Raw genomic sequence first — 20,496 nt, 5'->3', positions numbered from 1 at the left:
TGCAGATGCAGAAGCGCTTTATACCGAATCTTGTGAACCCTTTCACACGTGCGGAATAATGCACTTCCAGCGTAGAATCACAGTTGGAAGGGATAGGGTTGCCAACCTCCAGGTGGTGGCTGGAGATCTGCTAGTACAACTGATCTCCGGCCGACAGAGATCAGTTCCCCCGGAGAAAAGGGCCTCTTTGGCAATTGGACTCTGTGGCATGGAAGCCCCTCTCCAAGCCCCGCCCTCCTCAGGCTCCGCCCCAAAAACCTCCCGCCGGTGGCGAAGAGGGACCTGGCAACCCTAGGAAGGGATCCCCCAGGGTCATCTAGTCCAACCCCCTGCACAATGCAGGAAATTCACAACTCCCCCCCAGTGATCCCTACACGCCCAGAAGATGCACTCTAGCAAGCGTCCCAGGGAGGGGGGACGCACTCTGCACATGCTCAAGGGCCGCGGAGGGAGGGAGGCCGGGGGCTGGCGGAGCCCTGCCGGCGGGGCGAGCGGGCGGGCGGAGACAGGCGGCTCCCCTCCCGGCCTCCGGGCTTCCCTCCCCGCCCTCCGCCCTGCCGGCTCCGCCTCTCCGCTTCCTCCGGCCGGGCTCGAACCCTCCGCCGCGATGCGCTGAGCCGAGCCGAGAGCCGCCGGCCGGGGCTGCCGGGTGGGGCGCAGCATGGAGCGCGCCCGCCTCTTCGTGGCCCTCGACGTCCTCTGCCTGCTGCTCGGTAAGTGGGAAGGAGGAGCCGGGGGACCGGGGGGGGGGCACCGCGGACCCCCTCCCCAGAGGCGCCCCCCGAACCGAGAACAGCCCTTGGCAGGCTGGGGAGGCTTTCCCACCCCTCCGGCTCGCTCTTGGCCAGGTGGTTGCATTGGGATGCCTCTTTTCCTCCAGTGCAGGCAGCGGAGGGGGGTATATCTCCCCCCGATTGCCCACATTTGGGGGCACCGTAGACATATCGGGGGGAGGGATCCCCAAGGATTTGCCTTTTGCCCTTTCTAGGCTCGGGTGCCCCCTCCCTCCATTTCTGGGGCGGGTGTAAACCCAGTCGGGATTCCAAATGAGGAGGGGGGTGAGAGAATGGGGTCTCCTCCCTCTAAAAGGGGGGGGCGCAGGGAGGCCACGTTCTCCCCCACCCCCTCCTTGGGACTTAATTCATCTTTGTCTGGGAGGCTGCAAACCACGCCCCCTTCTTTTTTGCTGGGGGGGGGAGAGCCTCCCGACCCTCTTGCCCGGCTCAGGGCAACCAACTAGGGATCCCAGTCTGGGCAGCCAACTGGGGAGCCCAGGTGCCATATCCTCCCCCGCCTCTGGGTCGCTGGATGGCTTGGAGGCCACTTCCTGGCAGGATCTCCCACGCTCCACGCCTCGCGTTGGAGCAGGTACCTGAGCCCAGCCCGGATCACGTGTGCTCGCAAATCAGCTCCTCCGCTTGCAGTGGGGCACGGTTCCAAGCAGCGCGCTTAATAATATTTTGCAGCGTATATAAATATCAGTGTTTCCTTTGCTTTTTCAGTATTCAAAGCGTTTCGCGGGCACTTCTTTGGTAGGTCCTTACAACAGCCCTGGAGGGTAGGTCGGTTGTTAACCCCCGGTGCTGCTGCTGAGGGGCTGAGACTGAGAGCCGAATGGCTTGTCTGAAAGCGTTGGTGGCTGGGGTGGGATTCGAACCAGGGGCTTCTTGCTATTGATGGGATCCGCTGACGGCTATGCCAGCTTAGCTGACTTTAAACTGGCGTAGAACTAGAGGTCGTAAGCCCTGGAGAAGCGGGATGTTTTGGGGATGTGTGTTTATAGGCAGCCCTGACCTGGGTCTCCCAGAATCGCCCAGTCTCGTCAGATCTCAAAAGCTAAGCAGGGTCGGCCCCGCTAATACTGGGATGGGAGACCACCAAGGAAGCGTCCGGGTTGTTAGGCAGAGGCAGAAAACGGCAAACCGCCTCTATATCTCTTTTGCCCCGACCTGGATGGCCCAGGCTAGCCCGATCTCGTCAGATCTCAGAAGCTAAGCAGGGTCAGCCCTGGTTAGGACTTGGATGGGAGGCCACCGAGGAAGTCCAGGGTTGCTACGCAGAGGCAGGCAGCGGCAAAGCCCCTCTCTTCGTCTCTTGCCTTGAAAACCTTAAGGGGTTGCCATAAGCCAGCTGCAACCGGACAGCCCTTTCCACGCACGTTCATAGTCAAGGGGTCCAGAGCTAGCAGACCGGCCCCTGCGGTGTTGCCTAGAGCAGCCCTGCCTCCCGCAGGTGACGACCGTGGCCCTAATTTTCATGCCTTGAAGGTTGCTGGAATCGCCGCAGGCCAAGTCCCCTGCCTCTGCTAACAGAATACAGTTCCCCCCAAGGCCTGCTGGGCCATTAGACAGAGCCATGGAGCAGATTCCCGGGGCAGCAAGCTATTTATCTTTAATTGTATTATTATATGGTTTCCAAGAGATTGGAGCACCGTGGATTTTCCGCTTTGGTTGCCGGAGTGTTACGTCTTTATTATAATTTCCATCAGTGTACAAATCTGCGGACAAGTGTAATTTTCATCGCCTTAAAGAGGAAGATGGAGACTGGCCCCGTGGGAATAATGTGGGTTTTGAACCTTGGCGTCTCCTGAGAGCCAGCGTGGTGCAGTGGTTAAGAGCGGTGGTTTGGAGCGGTGGACTCTAATCTGGAGAAGCGGGTTTGATTCCCCACTCCTCCACATGAGCGGCGGAGGCTAATCTGGTGAACTGGGTTGGTTTCCCCGCTCCTCCACAGGAAGCCAGCTGGGTGACCTTGGGATAGGCACAGCTCTCTCAGCCCCACCTCCCTCACAGGGTGTCTGTTGTGGGGAGGGGAAGGGAAGGTGATTGTAAGCCGGTTTGATTCTGCCTTAAGTGGTAGAGAAAGTCGGCATATAAAACCAACTCTCCTTCTCCTTCTTGCATATAATTTGGGGTATGACCCATACGGCCCATTGTGTTTAAAATTTGAGAAAGGGCTTTAGAAGAAAATTTTTAAATTTCAAATTTGAGAAAGGGTTTTTTCTTTGTTCTTATAGTAACTCTGGGTTATGTCAAAATGATTCCCACTGTACAGATGGTGGGGAGAAAGTGGGGGCAGGGGTGGGATCTGAGCACGGAGATCCTGCATAAACCTTCCAGATGTTTACTGGACTGCAGGGGTTTCCATCAGAAAGCAACAGTGTCCATGCAGCAAGATGTAAATCCAGTGCACTTCTGCAAAGTATGATGTATAGCAACTGTTGCAGTTTTCGTTTTTGTTTTAGCAATAGTTTGGACTTCTCTGTGCAAAATTCTAGCATTCACTTACAGTTTGCTCTTAATAGTGTTAAAATAGTGTGTCTCCCGGGTCTATAAATTTCTCTCCCACCTTTCATGGAGGTCTAGATCAAAGTGTCTGCGTGTTTAGGCTTCCCCTCCTCCCAAACATGAATCTGGAAGCTCATGAGCAGAAAATATTTTTGACGGTGCCCCCTCTCGTTAAGCCGGTCACATACAACGATTGGGCACGCTACTCCTATAGATGGCTAGCAATGACTGGGGGAATCTGACCTCCATGAGTTTGTCCAATCTTAAAAAATCTTCCCAAGCAACCTTTTTTGCTGCATCTTGTGGCAGTGAGTTCCATAAGCTACTGCTTCTGGGTTGAGCACCAGTGCAGAAAATTGGTCCTTGGAGGACCAAGTCTCTGCCAGAGGGCTGACAGGTAAGCCGTGCATGCGACAAGGTGTTTTGGGACACACTCCAAAGACATTCTGGGTTGTTGTTTTTTAGCAGGCAGGTTTTAAAGAATGGGCTAGAAGGAGAACGGTTGAGTGGCTTTGCCCTCCCAGAGAAATGTCTGGCAACTGCCAGTCAGGAGCTGGTTGGAAAAGATCTCTTCCCCCCCACACACACACACACCCTCTAGTAGTTTTGACTGACAGAGTGCCCAAATCATATTCTAAAAATTGAGACCTTGCCGCTGACCAAAGCACTTGGATTTATTCTTTTTTTAAATTAGTTATTAAACAATACAGTACAATAGAAACAATATGCGACAAATTACATGTAACAAATACGACATGTATAAAACACAGCAAGAACTTGGAGTTATTCTGACCTTTCCCAAAGCTTCGTGGCACATTCGATTGTTGGTGTCTTACACTGCCTTATACTGAATCAGACCCTTGGTCTGTCAAAGTCAGTATCGTCTACTCAGACCGGCAGCGGCTCTCCAGGGTCTCAGGCAGGGGTCTTTCACATCACCTCCTTGCCTGGTCCCTTTAACTGGAGATGCCAGGGATTGAACCTGGGACTTTCTGCATGCCAAGCAGATGCTCTACCACTGTGCCACAGCCCCTCCCTCCACAGCCTTGCAGAACCACAGCTAGGTGTTGTGTGTTTGGCTTTAGAATGAGTATATGGGTGGGGTAAGAGTTGGTCGCACAACTTTCCTTTTAGCTTCTAGATTAGGCAGATTTTTGAAAAAAAGATTAGACAAGTCTCAGGGTGGGGGGGGCATCAGTCAATGGAAAATAGCCTCAGTAGCTCAGTGGAGCTTCTTTGTGCTGAGGCAGTATACCTTATTCCTGTGTCAAACAGAGGAGGAAGGGTTGTTGTGTTCATGGCTGAGCGACAGGCTTCCCCAAAATAATCTGGCTGGCTGCTTTTGGAAGGAGGAGGCCAGATTTGACCGGCTCTTAGTCTGGTCTTGCAGGGTACTCCTTAGGAAAATTAGGATTTGATGTAAAATAAAGTACAGTGCAGGGGGGATAGAAGTGTGTTTTGCTCTATAAATACGCGCGGGATGTGTGGGTGGGTGGAGTTTTGCTACCCAAAATAAAACCCCACCAATCAATTAAAGATGTGTCAACTGTTTTTGTTCTGCACCAACCTGCGAGCTTTCTTTGGAACCTGATAATTCGGGTTTTTTCTGGCTTGGTGTGCCTGGCAGGGAAAAAAAAGAAGAATTCACAGTGAGCCTTAAGGCATGAAATTCTCTTTCAGTCATACAGGTTTTATCAACTTATTCTCCCCTTCCCTTGTTATGATTTGCACTGAGTCCCTCTTCTCTTCCCACGAGGAGTGGAAGTTTGCTTCATAGTTTAATTTTAAAGCCATTTTGTGAATGGGAACTGAGATACTTGGCATGGGAATTGTTGTGCGCTGGCACGGTGTGACCCCACACACACACACACAATCCAGCACAAAAGCTACCACCAGCTGCCCATCGGTTTGTTCTGTGCCAGCCTGACCTACCTTGTAAGGTTGTTGTGAACATAACTTTGAAGGGGAACGTCTGCCATTCTGATGTTGCGAGAAGGACCTCAATATGGTTTAATAGCAGGGATGATTTTTAATGTTATTTTTAAAATCATTTATAGTCTGCCTTTCTCACAGGGACTCAGGGCAGTTTACACAGAGTGAGTCAGTACAATTAACAAAAAGTGAACGTTCAATAACCACATGCATTTGGATTTTAGAAGTCTGGAACCGCCAGAAAGAACTGAAGCATCAGTATTCACATGACACATTAAGCAGTACATAAATTACATTATAGGATCATGGAATCATAAGAGTTGGAAGGGTTCACCAGGGTCATCTAGTCCAACCCCCTGCGCAAATCAGGAAATTCACAACTTCCTTCCTCCTCCGGTGACCCCTACTCCATGCCCAGAAGCTGGCAAAAAAAACCCAAAACCCTCCATAATCCCTGGGCAATCTGTCTTGGAGGAAAGTTGCTTCCCGACCCCACAGTGGCGATTGGCATTACCCTGGGCATGTAAGAAAGGGCCGTGAGAGCCAAGCACCGACGCAAACTGTCCTGCCCTTCCTCTCAAGGATCCTACTTTTAAAGTAAGCTTTACACAGCAGTGTAGACCACAATCACAGCAATCTTTTATATATATATAAATCCCCCCCTCCCCTATCTCTGGAAGCCCAACTGATGGTGTAAAGCAGGGGTGTCGGATTAATTTGTTAGGAGAGCCGGATATGACATAAATGTCACTTGGTCTGTCCGGGCCATATGCACATAAATAAATAAATACCATAAAACGTAATGCCAAATACTGGAAATACAAACTTTACAAAAGACACAGGCAAAGTCAATCAATGATATATATATTTTACTTAAAACAAAAACAAGTTTACAACAATAACATTCTTACAGTATTTTCTTTTATTTAACAGTTTTATTGTTATTTTGTAAAGTTATGTTTGTATTTTAAGTAAAAAATAAAGTAAAAACAAATATCATTAATTGGCTTTGCAGGTGTCTTCTATGAAGTTTGTATCTCTAGTGGGAGTAATACACGCCAGACATAAGAACCCATTTTGGTAACATTTGTGAACTGTTTTGTACACAGCAGCCACTCTGATAGTTGGTTGTGACTATTTTGTGTTTGTATTCTGCACATGCACCCTTTTTCCCTCCTATGATGGCGGTGGCAGGAAAAGGGGGCCCATGGGAGCTTTCGGGACCCTGGCTGAGAGCCAGCGTGGTGTAGTGGTTAAGAGCGGTGGCCTGGAGAACCGGGTTCGATTCCCCACTCCTCCACACGAGCGGCAGATGCTAATCTGGTGAACCGGGCTGGTTTCCCCACTCCTTCACATGAAGCCAGCTGGGTGACCTTGGGCTAGTCACAGCTCTCTCAGCCCCACCTACCTCACATGGTGTCTGTTGTGGGGAGGGGGAGGAAAGGTGATTGTAAGCAGGTTTGAGTCTCCCTTAAGTGGTAGAAAAAGTTGGCATATAAAAACCAACTCTTCTTCTTCTTAGAGGTTCAAACAAGGATCTGGGAGACCCCAGGTTCAAATTCCGCTTTGCCATGGATGCTTGCAGGGTGAGTTTGGGCCAGATGCACACTCTCGGCCTGTCCTACCTTACAGGTTTGTTGTGAGGACGGAATGGAGATGGGGAGAACAACACAAGCTGCTTTGAGGAGAAAGGCAGTGTATAAATGGAAGTAAATAAAAGGAGGGTTACAATACAGGGAACCGCTGGTTCTTCCAGTGGTTGGGGGTGTCAGAATTTGCAAAGCAGGACGATGAGTGTAGTGTTTCATGCAGGAGGCAGCCAATATTTGAATTCTTCCTTAAGGGGTAGAGATAGTCGGCATATAAAAACCAACTCCTCCTTCGTACCTCTCGTGTACAGTCAGATTCAAATAGGAAAACCAAATTATGTGGCTCAAGCCGCGTGCGTAAAACCCCCGGTTGTCGGGTGTAGTTTGGGTGCGGCCGCGTTTCCTAACAGAGGGCAAGAGGGCTGGATCCGGCGCCCTTTGGGAATTGTCTCCCGGCTCTCTGCGTGACGGCAGCTGTGGGAACTGTGGCTCGGGCGGGTCAGCCATGAAGCTTTCCCACCTGGATTGGGCAACCGGTCTTTGCAGCTCCTTCCCTTGATCTGTTGCGTGACTTTTGCTCCGACTGTGGGAGAGATGGCAGTTCATCCCAGACCCTGTTCTGTGTTTTTTAAAACCAGGGTTTTAAAACTGGTGACCTTATAAGCCAGATCTGGCCCCTAGAAAAGATTTTTTTGGCTCCCTAGTTCCCCTGCCTAATTTTAATTATGGTGTTCAAAAAAAAAAATCCTTCCTAAAAGAACTCCTTTTTAATGTCTGTCTCCCTTGAGGCCCTTCCTCAAATCGCATCTCTTCCATGAAACCTGGTGCACAGTCCTTAATTCCAACAGAAATGAAAGCCAGTTTCAAGCATCATCTGAAACCAGGGTTGAAATTAAACTATAGTTAGCATGACTGAACATAAGCCATGCCACCAACTATGGCTTGTTGGGGCAGGCCGTGACAATTTTTCTTTGGATCTAGCTGCAAACCCCCAATATTAAGAACATCATAGAGAAAAGCCCTGTTGGAACCGATCCAGGCCCATCAAGTCCAGGAATCTGTTCACACAGGGGCCAACCAGGTACCTCCAGGAAGCCCACAAGCAAGACGACTGCAGCAGCACCATCCTGCCTGTGTTCCACCGCACCCAAAGTAATAGGCCTGCTTCTCTGATCCTGGAGAGAACAGGTATGCATCATGACTAGTATCCATTTTGACTAGCAGCCATGGTCAGTCCTCTCCTCCATGAACTTGTTCACTCCCCCCTTAAAGCCTTCCATGTTGGCAGCCATCACCACATCCTGGGGCAGGGAGTTCCACAGTTTAAATTCAGCAGCCAGGCTCCATAATCTAGCCTTCAGGGTTTTGCATTTGAACGACCACATTTTCTAACAATTGCTTTCCCCAAACCTAACTTCTCTTTAAAAAGCTCATCTTCATAGAAATATTTCAGCTGGTGCAGAAAGCAAATATGGATCTGTCCACCGCCGTTGAATGGCGTAAATTAAAGTTTCTGTATAAATAACGAGGTGAACTTTGTGCATGTTACGTCACCACCCAGAATGCATGCGGGTGGAAAATAAGGGAACTTTGTACATCCACCGAGGATTGCTGAGCGATGCTACAATCGTGGAAAGGTCTGGACAGCGTGGCAGCCCGGGTGTGTGAGGTTTGCCACGCCTAAATTGGTGCCCATCAGCTGAGGATGGGAAGACATGAAGCTGGTTCATTAGCCACAAGTAATAGCTTCCTGTGAGCGTGGGCATCCTGGCGCGACGCTGGCTGGCTCCCTGGCCCTTGCCCATCCCCAGCTCCGGGGTGAAATTAAAATAAAACTGAGCTTTGCATGGTGTGTCGGAACTGGCCGCTCCCGGAGTCGTCTGCTTGTGAGCTCCTGAACTCACGCTGCTTAACATTTACCTAACACTTTGAACGCTGACAGCGCATTGGGCACACAGTCTTTAAGGCACACAACTGCCCTATGAGGAGCGATTAAAATGCTTACGGCGGTTTAGCTTGGAAAGGCGGCGGTTAAGGAGAGACATGGTAGAGGTCTATAAAATTATGCATGGTTTGAAGAGAGTGGCCAGGGAGAAGCTTTTCTCCTTCTCTCATAATACTAGAATGAGGGGTCATCTGCTGAAGCGGGAGGGTGAGAGATTCAAAACAGATAAAAGGAAGTGTTTCTTCACACAATGCATAGTTAAATTGCGGAACTCCCTGCCCCAGGATGTGGCGATGGCTGCCAACTTGGAAGTCCTTAAGAGGGAAGTGGACATGGAGGAGAGGGGTATTCATGGCTACTAGTTAAAATGGATACTAGTCATGATGCATACCTATTCTCTCCATCATCAGAGGAGCATGCCGAATATATTAGGTGCTTTGGAGCACAGGCAGGATAAATGCTGCTGCAGTCGTCTTGCTTGTGGGCTTCCTAGAGGCACCTGGTTGGCCTCTGTGTGAACAGACTGCTGGACTTGATGGACCTTGGTCTGATCCAGCAGGGCCTTTCTTATGTTCTTATGGCTTTTCTTATGTTCTTACGTTTTTAAGGATGATAAATAAAATAAAGCAGTATTATTACTGTAAAATAAACCAGTATTATTATGCCCATGATTCAGGGTGGGGACTGAGGCCTTCCTAAAGGTCTCTCGAGAGTTGTCTTTCTCTGTATCCAGATTGAGGTATGAATGCAGCTTCTTGGTATCCCCTAGAGATGCTGTCTGCTGTGGCTCAGTGGCAGAGCCTCTGCTTGGCATGCAGAAGGTCCCAGGTTCAATCCCTGGCATCTCCAGTTAAAGGGACCAGGCAGGTGGATGAAGTGAAAGACCTCTGCCTGAGACCCTGGAGAGCTGCTTCCAGTCTGAGTAGGCAATACTGACTTTGATGGACCAAGGGTCTGATTCAGTATGAGGCAGCTTCATGTGTTCTGGGGAAGGGCCTTAGCTCAGTGGTTGAGCGTCTGCTTGGCATGCAGAAGGTCCCAGGTTCAATCCCTGGCATCTCCAGCTAAAAAAGAACTAGGCAGATAGGTGATGGGAAAGACCAGCTGCCAGTCTGAGCAGACAATGCTGACCTTGATGGACTGAGGGTCTGATTCAGCATAAGGCAGCTTCACGTGCTTTGTGTGTTCCAGTTTGGATTGTCCTTTGAAACCGGAGCCTATTATCTTCCTCCTGACGTCCCTGTCAGTTCCATCCTAATAAATCTTCTTATATTTTTTTAAAAGCAACTCAAACAATCGAAATGACCCCTTTGGCCCCATCCCATAGGAAACCGGGAAAGAGCTGGCCATCTCCAAAATAGCAATCAGCAACGCCGTAATTTTAAAAGCGCTTAAAAAAGGAACCCAAGAGGTTTAATTTTCAGCCTCCTCCGTCGCTGGAGCCGTTTCCTCTTCGCATCCTCCCCTCCCCCAAAAACACCTATATCTGTTGTGACCACAGGTGGACGATGGTGGCAGATTTCCTGGTTTGGGTTTGGCTGTCATTTGGAGTCCTGTATTTTTAGTTTGGGAAGAGAGCGGGACTAGAATGGCACGTCTAAATCGGTCTACAAATTAGGGTTTTTCTCTTTCTGTCATGTATACAAAAGAAAAGTTTGCATTCAGAGATTCACCTGAATAAAAAAAGCTGTATTGTTTCTCTGTGGGAAAGAAGGGACTATAAATAACTTGGTCAGACGAAAAGGGAGTACTTTGCACAGCGTATAATTAATGTGTGGAACTCACTGCCGCAAGATACGGCAATGGTCAGTTTCAGCAAAGTGGTTCTCATGTGTGACAGAATTAAGTTGGCCTTAGATCTGGCCTTTTTTCTCTCTCTTTTCCGTTAAGTCAGAGCTGACTTATGTCAACCCCGTAGGGTTTTTAAAGCAAAAGACATTCAGAGGTGGTTTGCCATTGCCTGCTCTTCGTCACAGCCCTGGTATTCCTTGCCAGGGTTGAGGCTGAGAGGGTGTGACTGTCCCAAGGTCACCCAGCAAGCTTCCATGGCTTGAGTGGGGATTCGAACCTGGGTTTCCCAACTCTTGTGTGTGTGTGAAGTGCCGCCAAGTCGCTTCCGACTCATGGCGACCCTATGAATGAAAGTCCTCCAAAATGTCCTATATTTGACAGCCTTGCTCAGGTCTTGCAAATTGAGGGCTGTGGCTTCCTTTATTGAATCCATCCCATCTCTGGTTGGGTCTTCCTCTTTTTCCTGCTGCCCTCAACTTTTCCTAGCATGACTGTCTTTTCCAGTGACTCTTGTCGTCTCACGACGGGACCAAAATACGACAGCCTCAGTTGAGTCATTTTAGCTTCTGGGGTCAGTTCAGGCTCGATTTGATCTATTACCCACTGATTTGTCTTTTTGGCGTTCAACGGTATCCGTAACACTCTCCTCCAACACCACCCTTCAAAGGAATATACTTTCTTCCTATCAGCGTTTCTTCCCAGCTCTTAGTCAGATACTTTAACCACTAGGCTCCTGTAGTTCTGGTCTTAAAAAAAAATGAACAAGTGTGGGAAGTTCAGCCTGGCTATTAGCCATGAAACCCTGACCTGGATAGCCCAGGCTAGACTGATCTGGTCAGGTATCAGAAGCTAAGCAGGGTCAGCCCTGGTATTTGAATGGGAGTCCACCAAGGAAGTCCTGGGTTGCCACACCTGGAGTATTGTGTGCAGTTCTGGAGGCCCCACTTCAAAAAGGACGTGGACAGAACCGAGCGGGTACAGAAGAGAGCGACGAGGATGATGCAGGGCCTGGAGACCGAGCCCTACGAGACAAGGTGGAGGGAGTTGGGAATGTTCAGTCTGGAGAAGAGGAGGTTGAGGGGGGACAGGATTGCTCTCTTGAAGTATTTGAAGGGCTGTCGCTTAGAAGAGGGCAGGGAGCAATTCCTGTTGGCAGCAGAGGATTCACAAAAATGGGTTTAAATTGCAGGCGGAGAGGTACCAGCTGGATATTAGGAAAACGTTTTATACAGTAAGAGTTGTTTGACAGAGGAATCAGCTAGCTAGGGAGGTGGTGATCTCCCCCTCACTGGCGGTCTTTAAGCAGAGGCTGGACAAGCACTTGTCTGGGATGCTCTAGGCTGATCCTGCATTGAGCAGGGGGGTTGGACTAGATGGCCTCTATGGCCCCTTCCAGCTCTATGATTCCATGACACGGAGGCAGGCAATGGCAAACCACCTCCCGAGGTCTCTTGCCTTGAAAACCCCTCCGGGGTTGCCACAAGTCAGATGTGACTAGACGGCAAAAAAAAAAATTAGCCGTGATAGTTGAATTGAGCTCCCATGCTTAAAGGCAGACTACCCTGGAATGCCAAGCGCCAGGATTCAACAGCGGGCAAGATGGTGTACGGTTGGCCTTCTGTCGGAAACAGAACTTGGCGGAGTTTTTTGGTCTGATTCTGTAAAAGCCGTGTTCTTCTCCTGCCGAGGAAGCGAGAACAGGGCTGTTGCTTAAAGAGTGCCCGAAGGTAGTTTTTTTTTTTTCCCCTGCTTTGAACCGGCTTGGCGAGTTTCAGGAGGAGCGGCAAGACAAGGGTTAGGTGGACTTTATTAGAAACGGGCGGGAGGCTCCAAAGGCGTGCTGATAGGAGAGCGCTGGGCATGCAGGGATCGGTTGCCGAGCATCGCGCCGGAAGTTGGCAGTGTGGGAGTTGTGCAATAATCACCTGGCCAGCCAGGGCCTCTTTACCTGGTTTCAAAGCTTACCTGTGGGCTAAACAGCCTTGGGCAAACCTCTGTCCCCCCCTTCTCTCAAGCTCACTTCCCAGAACTCTGCAACTGTCCTCCTTTCTTTCTTCCTTGTGTTCTGCAGGTGAGCTTGATAATCCCAGAAGCCGGAGGGAGAACAAGAGGACATGCGGTTCAGGGGAATTTCTGCTTCCCCCCAACCCCCAGCCTTGGGAAGGGGACAGAAATTTAGGACTGACTCACCAGTGCCAATACACAAACATGCAAAGATGTCTGGCTAGATATTACCAGATAATTGCCACAGTCTGCCAAGTACTGATTGAGCAGAATTAGAGGAGGGGCTGTGGCTCAGTGGTAGAGCATCTGCTTGGCAGGCAGAAGGTCCCAGGTTCAATCCCCAGCATCTCCACTTAAAGGGACCAGGCAAGTAGGTGATGTGAAAGACCTCCGCCTGAGATGCTGGAGAGCCGCTGCCGGTCTGAGTAGACAATACTCCAGGGTCTCAGGCGGAGGTCTTTCACATCACCTACTTGCCTAGTCCCTTGAACTGGAGATGCCGGGGATTGAACCTGGGAGATGCTCTGCCCTGAGCCACAGGCCCTCCCTCAGGTCTCAAGCAATGTAGAGATATGAGCACAAATCTAAACACATAGCAATGGTATTGTCTGAGAAATCAAACAAGCTGTCCAGGGCTTGTATCTGTGGCTGCTACAGATGGACCGAACAAAGAGAAATATTGCTTCTTCTTTTTTACCCTGGAGTTAGAAAGTCCATTGCAACAACAAAAGTTACTTTCTCTCTCTCTCTTTCTCTCTTTTAATGGGTGTACATAATGGAAGGTGTGTCCTCTTGTAAATGAGATGGGCAGGCAGGCTCTGGCAAAGATAGACTGCTCTCCCTTCCGCGTCAGCCCTGACACCGGGATGGATTTGAGGACGGCAATCCCTGCGTGCACAAAGGCACTCTTGGTTTTATGGCCTGTTTGACCGCCATAAAATAATCATTGAATAATAGGTGGGGTCATCGGAGCCCAGCCCAGCCATAAAGCAAACTATGCAACCAGGCCAGGGAGCCAAAGTCCCAGCGTCGCCTGCCCCAGCTATGTAAATAAATCGCTTGGGAGAGAGAGAGAGGAAGAGACCGTGCCTGGCGCTTCCTGGATAGATCTCCTTTCTTGACATGCACATAGCTGGGAAAAGGATTCATGTCTTGGTTGCCTCTTGCCCTAAGGAGAGAGATTTAATCCTGGCTGACTAACGCACGGCGGTTAGAAGACCCCAGGAAAACAATTCTCGGCCTGGACAATGTTCAGCCCCTAGAATCATAGAGTTGGATGGGACCACCAGGGTCATCTAGTCCAACCCCCTGCACAAAGCCCGTCGTCCTTAAATGTGGGAAGCCACAACACAGTCACACGTCTGAATCTTTGGGCAATGGTTTCAGTTCTTGATGTGCTTCGTCTGTTATGTCAAAGAACTGTATTCGCCTTCTTTGCTGACGCATCATACTGTGGGCTCTTGTGACTGCCCAGAGTCTCTAGATCAGGGGTGTGAAACATAAGGCCTGTGTGCCGGATCTGGCCCCTTGAGAGCTTTTAGAGAGCCGGTGTGGTGTGGTGGTTAAGAATGGTGGTTTGGAGCGGTGGAGGCTAATCTGGAGAACCGGGTTTGATTCCCCCACTCCTCCACATGAAGCCAGCTGGGTGACCTTGGGCTAGTCACAGCTTTCTTAGGTTTGGAGTGGTGGACTCTGTTCTGGAGAACCAGGTTTGATTCCCCACTCCTCCACATGAGTGGCGGAGACTAATCTGCTGAACTGGATTTGTTTCCCCCCTCCTACACATAAAGCCTGCTGGTTGACCTTGGGCTAGTCACAGCTCTCTTAGAGCTCTCTCAGCCCCACCCACCTCACAAGGTGTCTGTTGTGGGGAGGGGAAGGTGATTGTGAGCCAGTTTGATTCTTCCTTAAGTGGTAGAGAAAGTCGTCATATAAAAGTCAGAGCGGAAGAATAAAAAGGTAGGTATGATGGAGAAAAGTTTGATTTTTTTAGTTGTAAGAATTTTAAAAATAATTTTTTATATATATAGATAGAGAACAGGTTGTAATTTCTTAATTAGATTTATATTTGATACAAACGAAAACGGAAGTATGTTTTTTTGTCTCTGTGTTTGTTTTTTCATTTCCCCCTTTTCATTATTTTGTTTATTGTAATGTTAACAATAAATTTAATAAAATAAAAAGGAATGACAACTCTCAAAAAAAACACCAACTCTTCTTCTTCTCCTCCCCACAAGCCAGTTGAAACCTACACAGTCGTGCAAGGCCCGGCCTGACGAAATCATATTTACGTTATATCCGGCCCTTGAATAATTGAGTTTGACACCCCTGATTTAGTACATTGCAGTTCTGTTGCCTATGTAGAAAAGCCCTTTTGGGCTGAAGGCGACATCTTGCCTCCCTCCAGCCCTGACCCCAGGTGCTCGGTTGCTGCTGGCAGGAATCTCACAGAGGAGGCGAGTGCGGGTCGTGTTAAACCCCCCCCCCTTTACCTGGAGCAGATGCAAAGAAAGCCCTTCACGCATATCTGGCTTTTTGCTAGTAACCAGTATTGATTCGAAGCTCCTGGCAAAAACCACCACCGAGGCGGTTTCTGGGCCCCTGTAGTTAGGACACAATCGTTCGATCAATAGCATTCAAAGACTCGCAAGAGGCGAATGCTAAAATGGGAGAAACCCAACGGTGGCAAAAAAAAAAAATAGATAAGTCAACACTGGATTTTAATATTCAGAGGAGGGATGAGAAAATGAAAGTCTGGATGAACACACGAAGCTGCCTTATACTGAATTAGTCCCTTGGTCCATCCAAGTCAGTATTGTCTACTCTGACTGGCAGCGGCTCTCCAGGGTCTCAGGCAGGGGTCTTTCACGTCACCTCCTTGCCTAGTCCTTTTTAACTGGAGATGCCGGACATTGAACCCGGGACCTTCTGCAAGCCAAGCAGAGGCTCTGCCACTGAGCCACGACCCCTCCCCAACACATGAAGCTGCCTTATACTGAATCAGACCCTCGGTCCTTTTTTGCGGTATTCACAGGGAAGTTGGTCAAAGTGGACTCAGGCAGAGTCTGTGCTCGGATGGGGTAAAATCATAGAATTGGAGGGGACCCCCAGGATCATCTAGTTCAACCCCCTGCACAATGCAGGAAATTCACAATCACCTCCCCCCCACACACCCCCAGTGACCCCTACACCGTGCCCAGAAGATGGCCAAGGTGCCCTCCCTCTCATCATCTGCCTAAGGTCACAGAATCAGCATTGCTGACAGATGGCCATCTAACCTCTGCTTCAAAACCTCCAGGGAAGGAGAGCTCACCACCTCCCGAGGAAGCCTGTCCCACTGAGGAACTGCTGTAACTATTAGGAAATTCTTCCTAATGTCTAGACAGAAACTCTTCTGATTTAATTTCAACCCGTTGATTCTGGTCTGACCTTCTGGGGCAACAGAAAACAACTCGGCACCCTCCTCTGTATGACAGCCCTTCAAGTACTTGAAGATGGTTATCAGATCCCCTCTCAGTCTTCTAGGTGGGACATGTTGGGGGGGCAGGAAGAGGGGACGCTTTCCTAATTTCCTTTCTCTCTTTCAGCCTCTCTGCCCTTTGCCATTTTGAGCCTCGTGAACTCCCCCTACAAGCGTGGGTTTTATTGCGACGACACCTCCATCCGGTTCCCGTACAAGGCGGACACCATTACTCACGGAGCGATGGCCGGAGTGACCATCACCTGCACTACAATAATTGTAAGGAAATTAACCGTTAGCCAGGAGAGCTTAATGGGATTTTAATGATTCTGAGAAGCGGTATGGCGTAGTGGTTAGAGCAGAGGTGTCAAACGTAAGCTCTTACCCAGCCAACCCCCATTCTCAATTTGGGCTGGCGGGGCATGGCCCGGCCCAACCAAGTGACATTTATGTCTTAACAATTGAGTGACTCCCCGGGTTAGAGTGTCGGGCTACGATCTGGGAGATCCAGGTTCGAATCCCCTCTCTGCCATGGTAGCTCGCTTCGGCCCACTCACGCTCTCAGCTTAACCCACCTCACAGGGTTGTTGTGTGGATAAAATGGAGGAGAGGGGAACGACATAAGCGACTTTGGGGCCCCATTAAGGAGAAAGGCGGAGTATCATTAAATTATCCGAGGTGCTATACCGCTGAGTCTCGGGTGCATGGGACGCACCCAGGGAGGATTTCTGCATCGTGTCCGGCTTCCAAAATCTTGTTTTTCAATTGTTTGTCCCCCATTGACAAATTGATTTCAGTTTGTGGTATGCCCAAAAGCTCCCCCCGGCACTGTGGCTCTTTTAAAAAAAGAGAGAGAAGAGAAGAAGAAGAGTTAGTTCTTTATATGCCAACTTTCTCTACCACTTAAGGAAGACTCAAACTGGCTTACAACCACCTTCCCTTCCCCTCCCCACAACAGACACCCTGTGAGGTTGGTGGGGCTGAGATTACAATTACAACTAAAAGACAAGGAAAGGCAGAAAGCCAGAATTTAAAGGCACAGTTTAATCAAAAGCAGTCCTAAATAAAACCACCTTCCGCTGCCTCCTGAAGATCGAAAGCGAGGGGGCCGGGCGCGCTGCCCTGGAGAGGTCGTTCCATAATCGTGGGGCTGCCGCCAAAAAGGCCCTGTCTCATGTACCTACCCGATGAGCGTCTTTGAATAGAGCGACAGTCGGGAGGGCCTGACCCTACGATCTTAGCTGCCGGGCAGGAACATGCCGTGTGCTCTTCATGCTTTCCCCTCAAATAACGATCCTTGCCATGCTTCCTTGCCATGCTCGCTCATCGAACCTTTATGTTTGATTTTTAGATTTCCTTGGGTGAGGCGTATCTCGTTTACAGGAAACGCCTGTACTCCCGGTCGGAGTTCAACAATTACCTGGCCGCCCTCTACAAGGTGCTGGGGACTTTCCTGTTTGGCGCAGCCGTCAGCCAGTCCCTGACAGACCTGGCCAAATACATGATTGGGCGTCTGCGGCCGAACTTCCTGGCGGTATGCAATCCCAACTGGTCGAAAATAAATTGCTCGGAGTACGTGCAGCTGGAAGGCGGCGTGTGCCAGGGGAACATCAGGAATATCACGGAGTCCAGGTCAGTGTGGAAGGAATGCTGTCACACCTGGGGTGGAGCTGCTGTGACGTCATGGCAAGCTGGGAGCCTCTGGCTGCCATTGGCTTAGCTGCAGTGATGTCACAGAGCTAACTGCCAAGGAGGTCTTTAGAAGTTGAGTTCTGCTATCCATGGGCAACTTCCTTTAGGAGCTGCTGAAACTCCTTGTGAGATCCAGAGACACCTGGTTGGTGTACGTCAGAGCCGTGTGATGCTTAGATGGTGGCCAGAGACAGACAATGCAGCCCTTGGCGCTTATGAATCATCTGAATGTAAGGTGCTGCCTTGCGCTGTCTTTGGGATGCTGGCCTGATGAACACATGAAGCTGCTTTATACTGAATCAGACCCTTGGTCCATCAAAGTCAGTATTGTCTACTCAGACCGGCAGCGGCTCTCCAAGGTCTCAGGCAAAGGGTCTATTCACATCACCTACCTGCCTGGTCCCTTTAACTGGAGATGCCAGGGATTGAACCAGGGACCTTCTGCATGCCAAGGAGATGCTCTGCCACTGAACCACAGCCCCTCTCTAGCTCGTCTCCTTCTGCAGCTGCTGTCCAGGGTATTAGCATCATCTCACTGGAGATGCTGTGGGTTTCAACCCAGGGCCTCAGATGCGTGAAGCCGGTGATCTACCGCTGAGCTGTGGCCCCTCCCAATCCTGCAAAGCTGTTTGCTTTATTACGTTTGCACCTCACTTTTCTCGGGAGGAGCGACTTCCCCGGATGGTCTCTTGTTCTGGTAGCTTGCAGAGCAAGAGTTTCTTTGTGTCCTCAGTAGAACCGCCTGGCATGGCTCCAGATTGCTCGAAGGGAGCGCCAAAGAACATAAGAAAGGCCCTGCTGGATCAGACCCAGGCCCATCAAGTCCAGCAGTCTGTTCACACAGTGGCCAACCAGGTGCCTCCAGGAAGCCCACAAGCAAGATGACGGCAGCAGCATTATCCTTCCTGTGTTCCAATGCACCTAAGATAACAGGCATGCATTTCGGATACTGGAGAGAATGGGGATGCATCATGACTAGAATCCATTTTAACTAGTAGCCACGGATAGCCCTCTCCTCCACGAACATGTCCACTCCCCTCTTAAAGCCTTCCAAGTTGGCAGCCATCCCCACATCCTGGGGCAGGGAATTTTTCAATTTCACTATGCATTGCGTAAAGAAATACTTCCTTTTGTCTGGTTTGAATCTCTCACCCTCCAGCTTCAGCAGGTGACCCCATGTCCTGGTATTATGAGAGACGTAAGCTTTCCCTTCCTCTCTCTCTTTTAGGTTATCGTTCTATTCTGGCCATTCCTCGTTCGGAATGTATTGCATGATGTTTCTGGCGGTAAGTGGTCCGCCGGCGGAAAATGGCCGGCTCCTGTCGTCCTTCTGCTCGGGACGCCATAACCCTGACCCCGGCCTGCTATTGACCTGTCTTCTGTCCCTCTCCTTTCCTGGCCCCGATTCCAGCTCTACGTACAAGCCCGCCTGGTGGAGCGGTGGGCCCGCCTGGTGCGCCCAACGGTCCAGTTCTTCCTCATCTCCTTCGCCCTCTACGTGGGCTACACCCGAGTCTCCGACTACAAACACCACTGGAATGACGTGCTGGTGGGACTCCTCCAGGGAGCGCTGATCGCTGTCCTTGTGGTACGTGTGGGTTGGACAGGGAGGCAAGCATGGGGCCGCGGGGTTGCAGATGAGGCACCAGATAAATGGCACCCCACTTAGAAGAGCCATCCCAGGCCATTGCCCGCCTCCCTTCAGAAGGCATGGGGCCTGCGGTGCCCATTTTAGGCAGCACGTGAGAAGCAGGAGGAAGCCAGGTTGCCTCCAGCCGTCCTGCTCATTCCCTTCCCTCTCTCCCCCTTCCAGGTCCTCTATGTGTCTGACTTCTTCAAGCAGCGTTCGCCGCAGCCGTGCGAGGAGAAGGAAGCCACCGGGCGGAAACCCAGCATTCCCCTGACGCCCGGCAGTCCGGAGCACAATCACTACAGCTATCGGGTGTCTACCTGAACCGTGGGGCAGCGGGGCGGTCTCTACTGGCTGCCCGGAAGCTTCTTTGGCAGCTCCCCTGGATGGGAGTTCTTTCTGAACTTGTGTGCAAAAAAAAATTCCATTTCTTTTATTCCCCTCCCCTTTTTTACAATTTGCTCCGAGGCTGAAATGCCCATTTGTTACTGCATGGTGTGTTCTCTGCACCCCAGAATTATTTCGTATCCCACCCCCTCAAGAGCTTCACTTTTCACAGAATGCAGTTTGTGCGCGCGTGCTGTGTATGCATTTTGCAACTTCGCAAAAAAAATCTCTTCCTGGGGATAGGGTGGAGTGCACGTTGTCAATCTTTTTTTAAAAAAAACAAACAACCTGGCTCTTACCTTTTAATACAGGTTCACGATCTGCAGATACTAATCCTTAATGCGCACGCTATGGGGAACCTCACCTGCTAGTATTTGAAGAGCCTGCTGCCGTTCGAAAGGCAGAGGTGCAGGCTCGGAGGTACTTTCTTGGTCCTTTGGCAACCCTAGCGTGTGTGGGTCTTTAGGGGTGAAACAAGCCAGCCCTGGAGAAGATGGCATTTGCCTGTTGCCTTGCGCTCTAGAGTGAAATACCCTGGCGGTGCTCAAACCGTGGACTTCTACCCAGGCAGGCCTGATTCATGAGATTCTTTGGTCTGAATAGAAACAGGGGGACCCTGTGAATTGGGGCCTTGCGGGGCTTGGCTTGCCACACCGGTAATGTCTGATCTGGTCTTACAGTGGGAGAAGACGCCGGGAAGAGGGCATTTATGGCTTGAGTGAACGGAGGCATGGTTTCGTTCGGCCTTTTTAAAATAAAACTCTGCAGCCCGCTTTCAA

The 20,496-nt window shown here is 50.2% G+C and overlaps 1 protein-coding gene across 1 annotated transcript; it reads left to right on the top strand.

Annotated features, from left to right (window-relative positions):
* Window positions 1-667: 667 nt before the first annotated feature.
* PLPP2 (phospholipid phosphatase 2) lies at window positions 668-19,654 on the top strand. The gene is made up of 6 exons (XM_056844333.1): window positions 668-713; window positions 16,136-16,287; window positions 17,360-17,640; window positions 18,929-18,986; window positions 19,112-19,288; window positions 19,514-19,654. Exons 2-6 carry the CDS (start codon window positions 16,252-16,254, stop codon window positions 19,652-19,654), a joined length of 693 nt encoding a protein of 230 aa, XP_056700311.1. The 5' UTR covers window positions 668-713; window positions 16,136-16,251.
* The last annotated feature ends 842 nt before the right edge of the window (window positions 19,655-20,496 follow it).

This window comes from Euleptes europaea, chromosome 2 (genome assembly GCF_029931775.1).
Source record: "Euleptes europaea isolate rEulEur1 chromosome 2, rEulEur1.hap1, whole genome shotgun sequence".
Classification (NCBI taxonomy): Eukaryota; Metazoa; Chordata; class Lepidosauria; order Squamata; family Sphaerodactylidae; genus Euleptes; species Euleptes europaea.
This window is presented reverse-complemented; position numbering and strand designations above follow the sequence as displayed.

Excerpts from the sequence above, each read along its gene's own strand:
- PLPP2 (XM_056844333.1), top strand. The coding sequence starts at position 16,252 with ATGGCCGGAGTGACCATCACCTGCACTACAATAATT. Across the intron at positions 16,288-17,359 it reads TCACCTGCACTACAATAATT|ATTTCCTTGGGTGAGGCGTA; the intron begins GTAAGGAAATTA and ends TTTGATTTTTAG. Across the intron at positions 18,987-19,111 it reads ATTGCATGATGTTTCTGGCG|CTCTACGTACAAGCCCGCCT; the intron begins GTAAGTGGTCCG and ends CCCCGATTCCAG.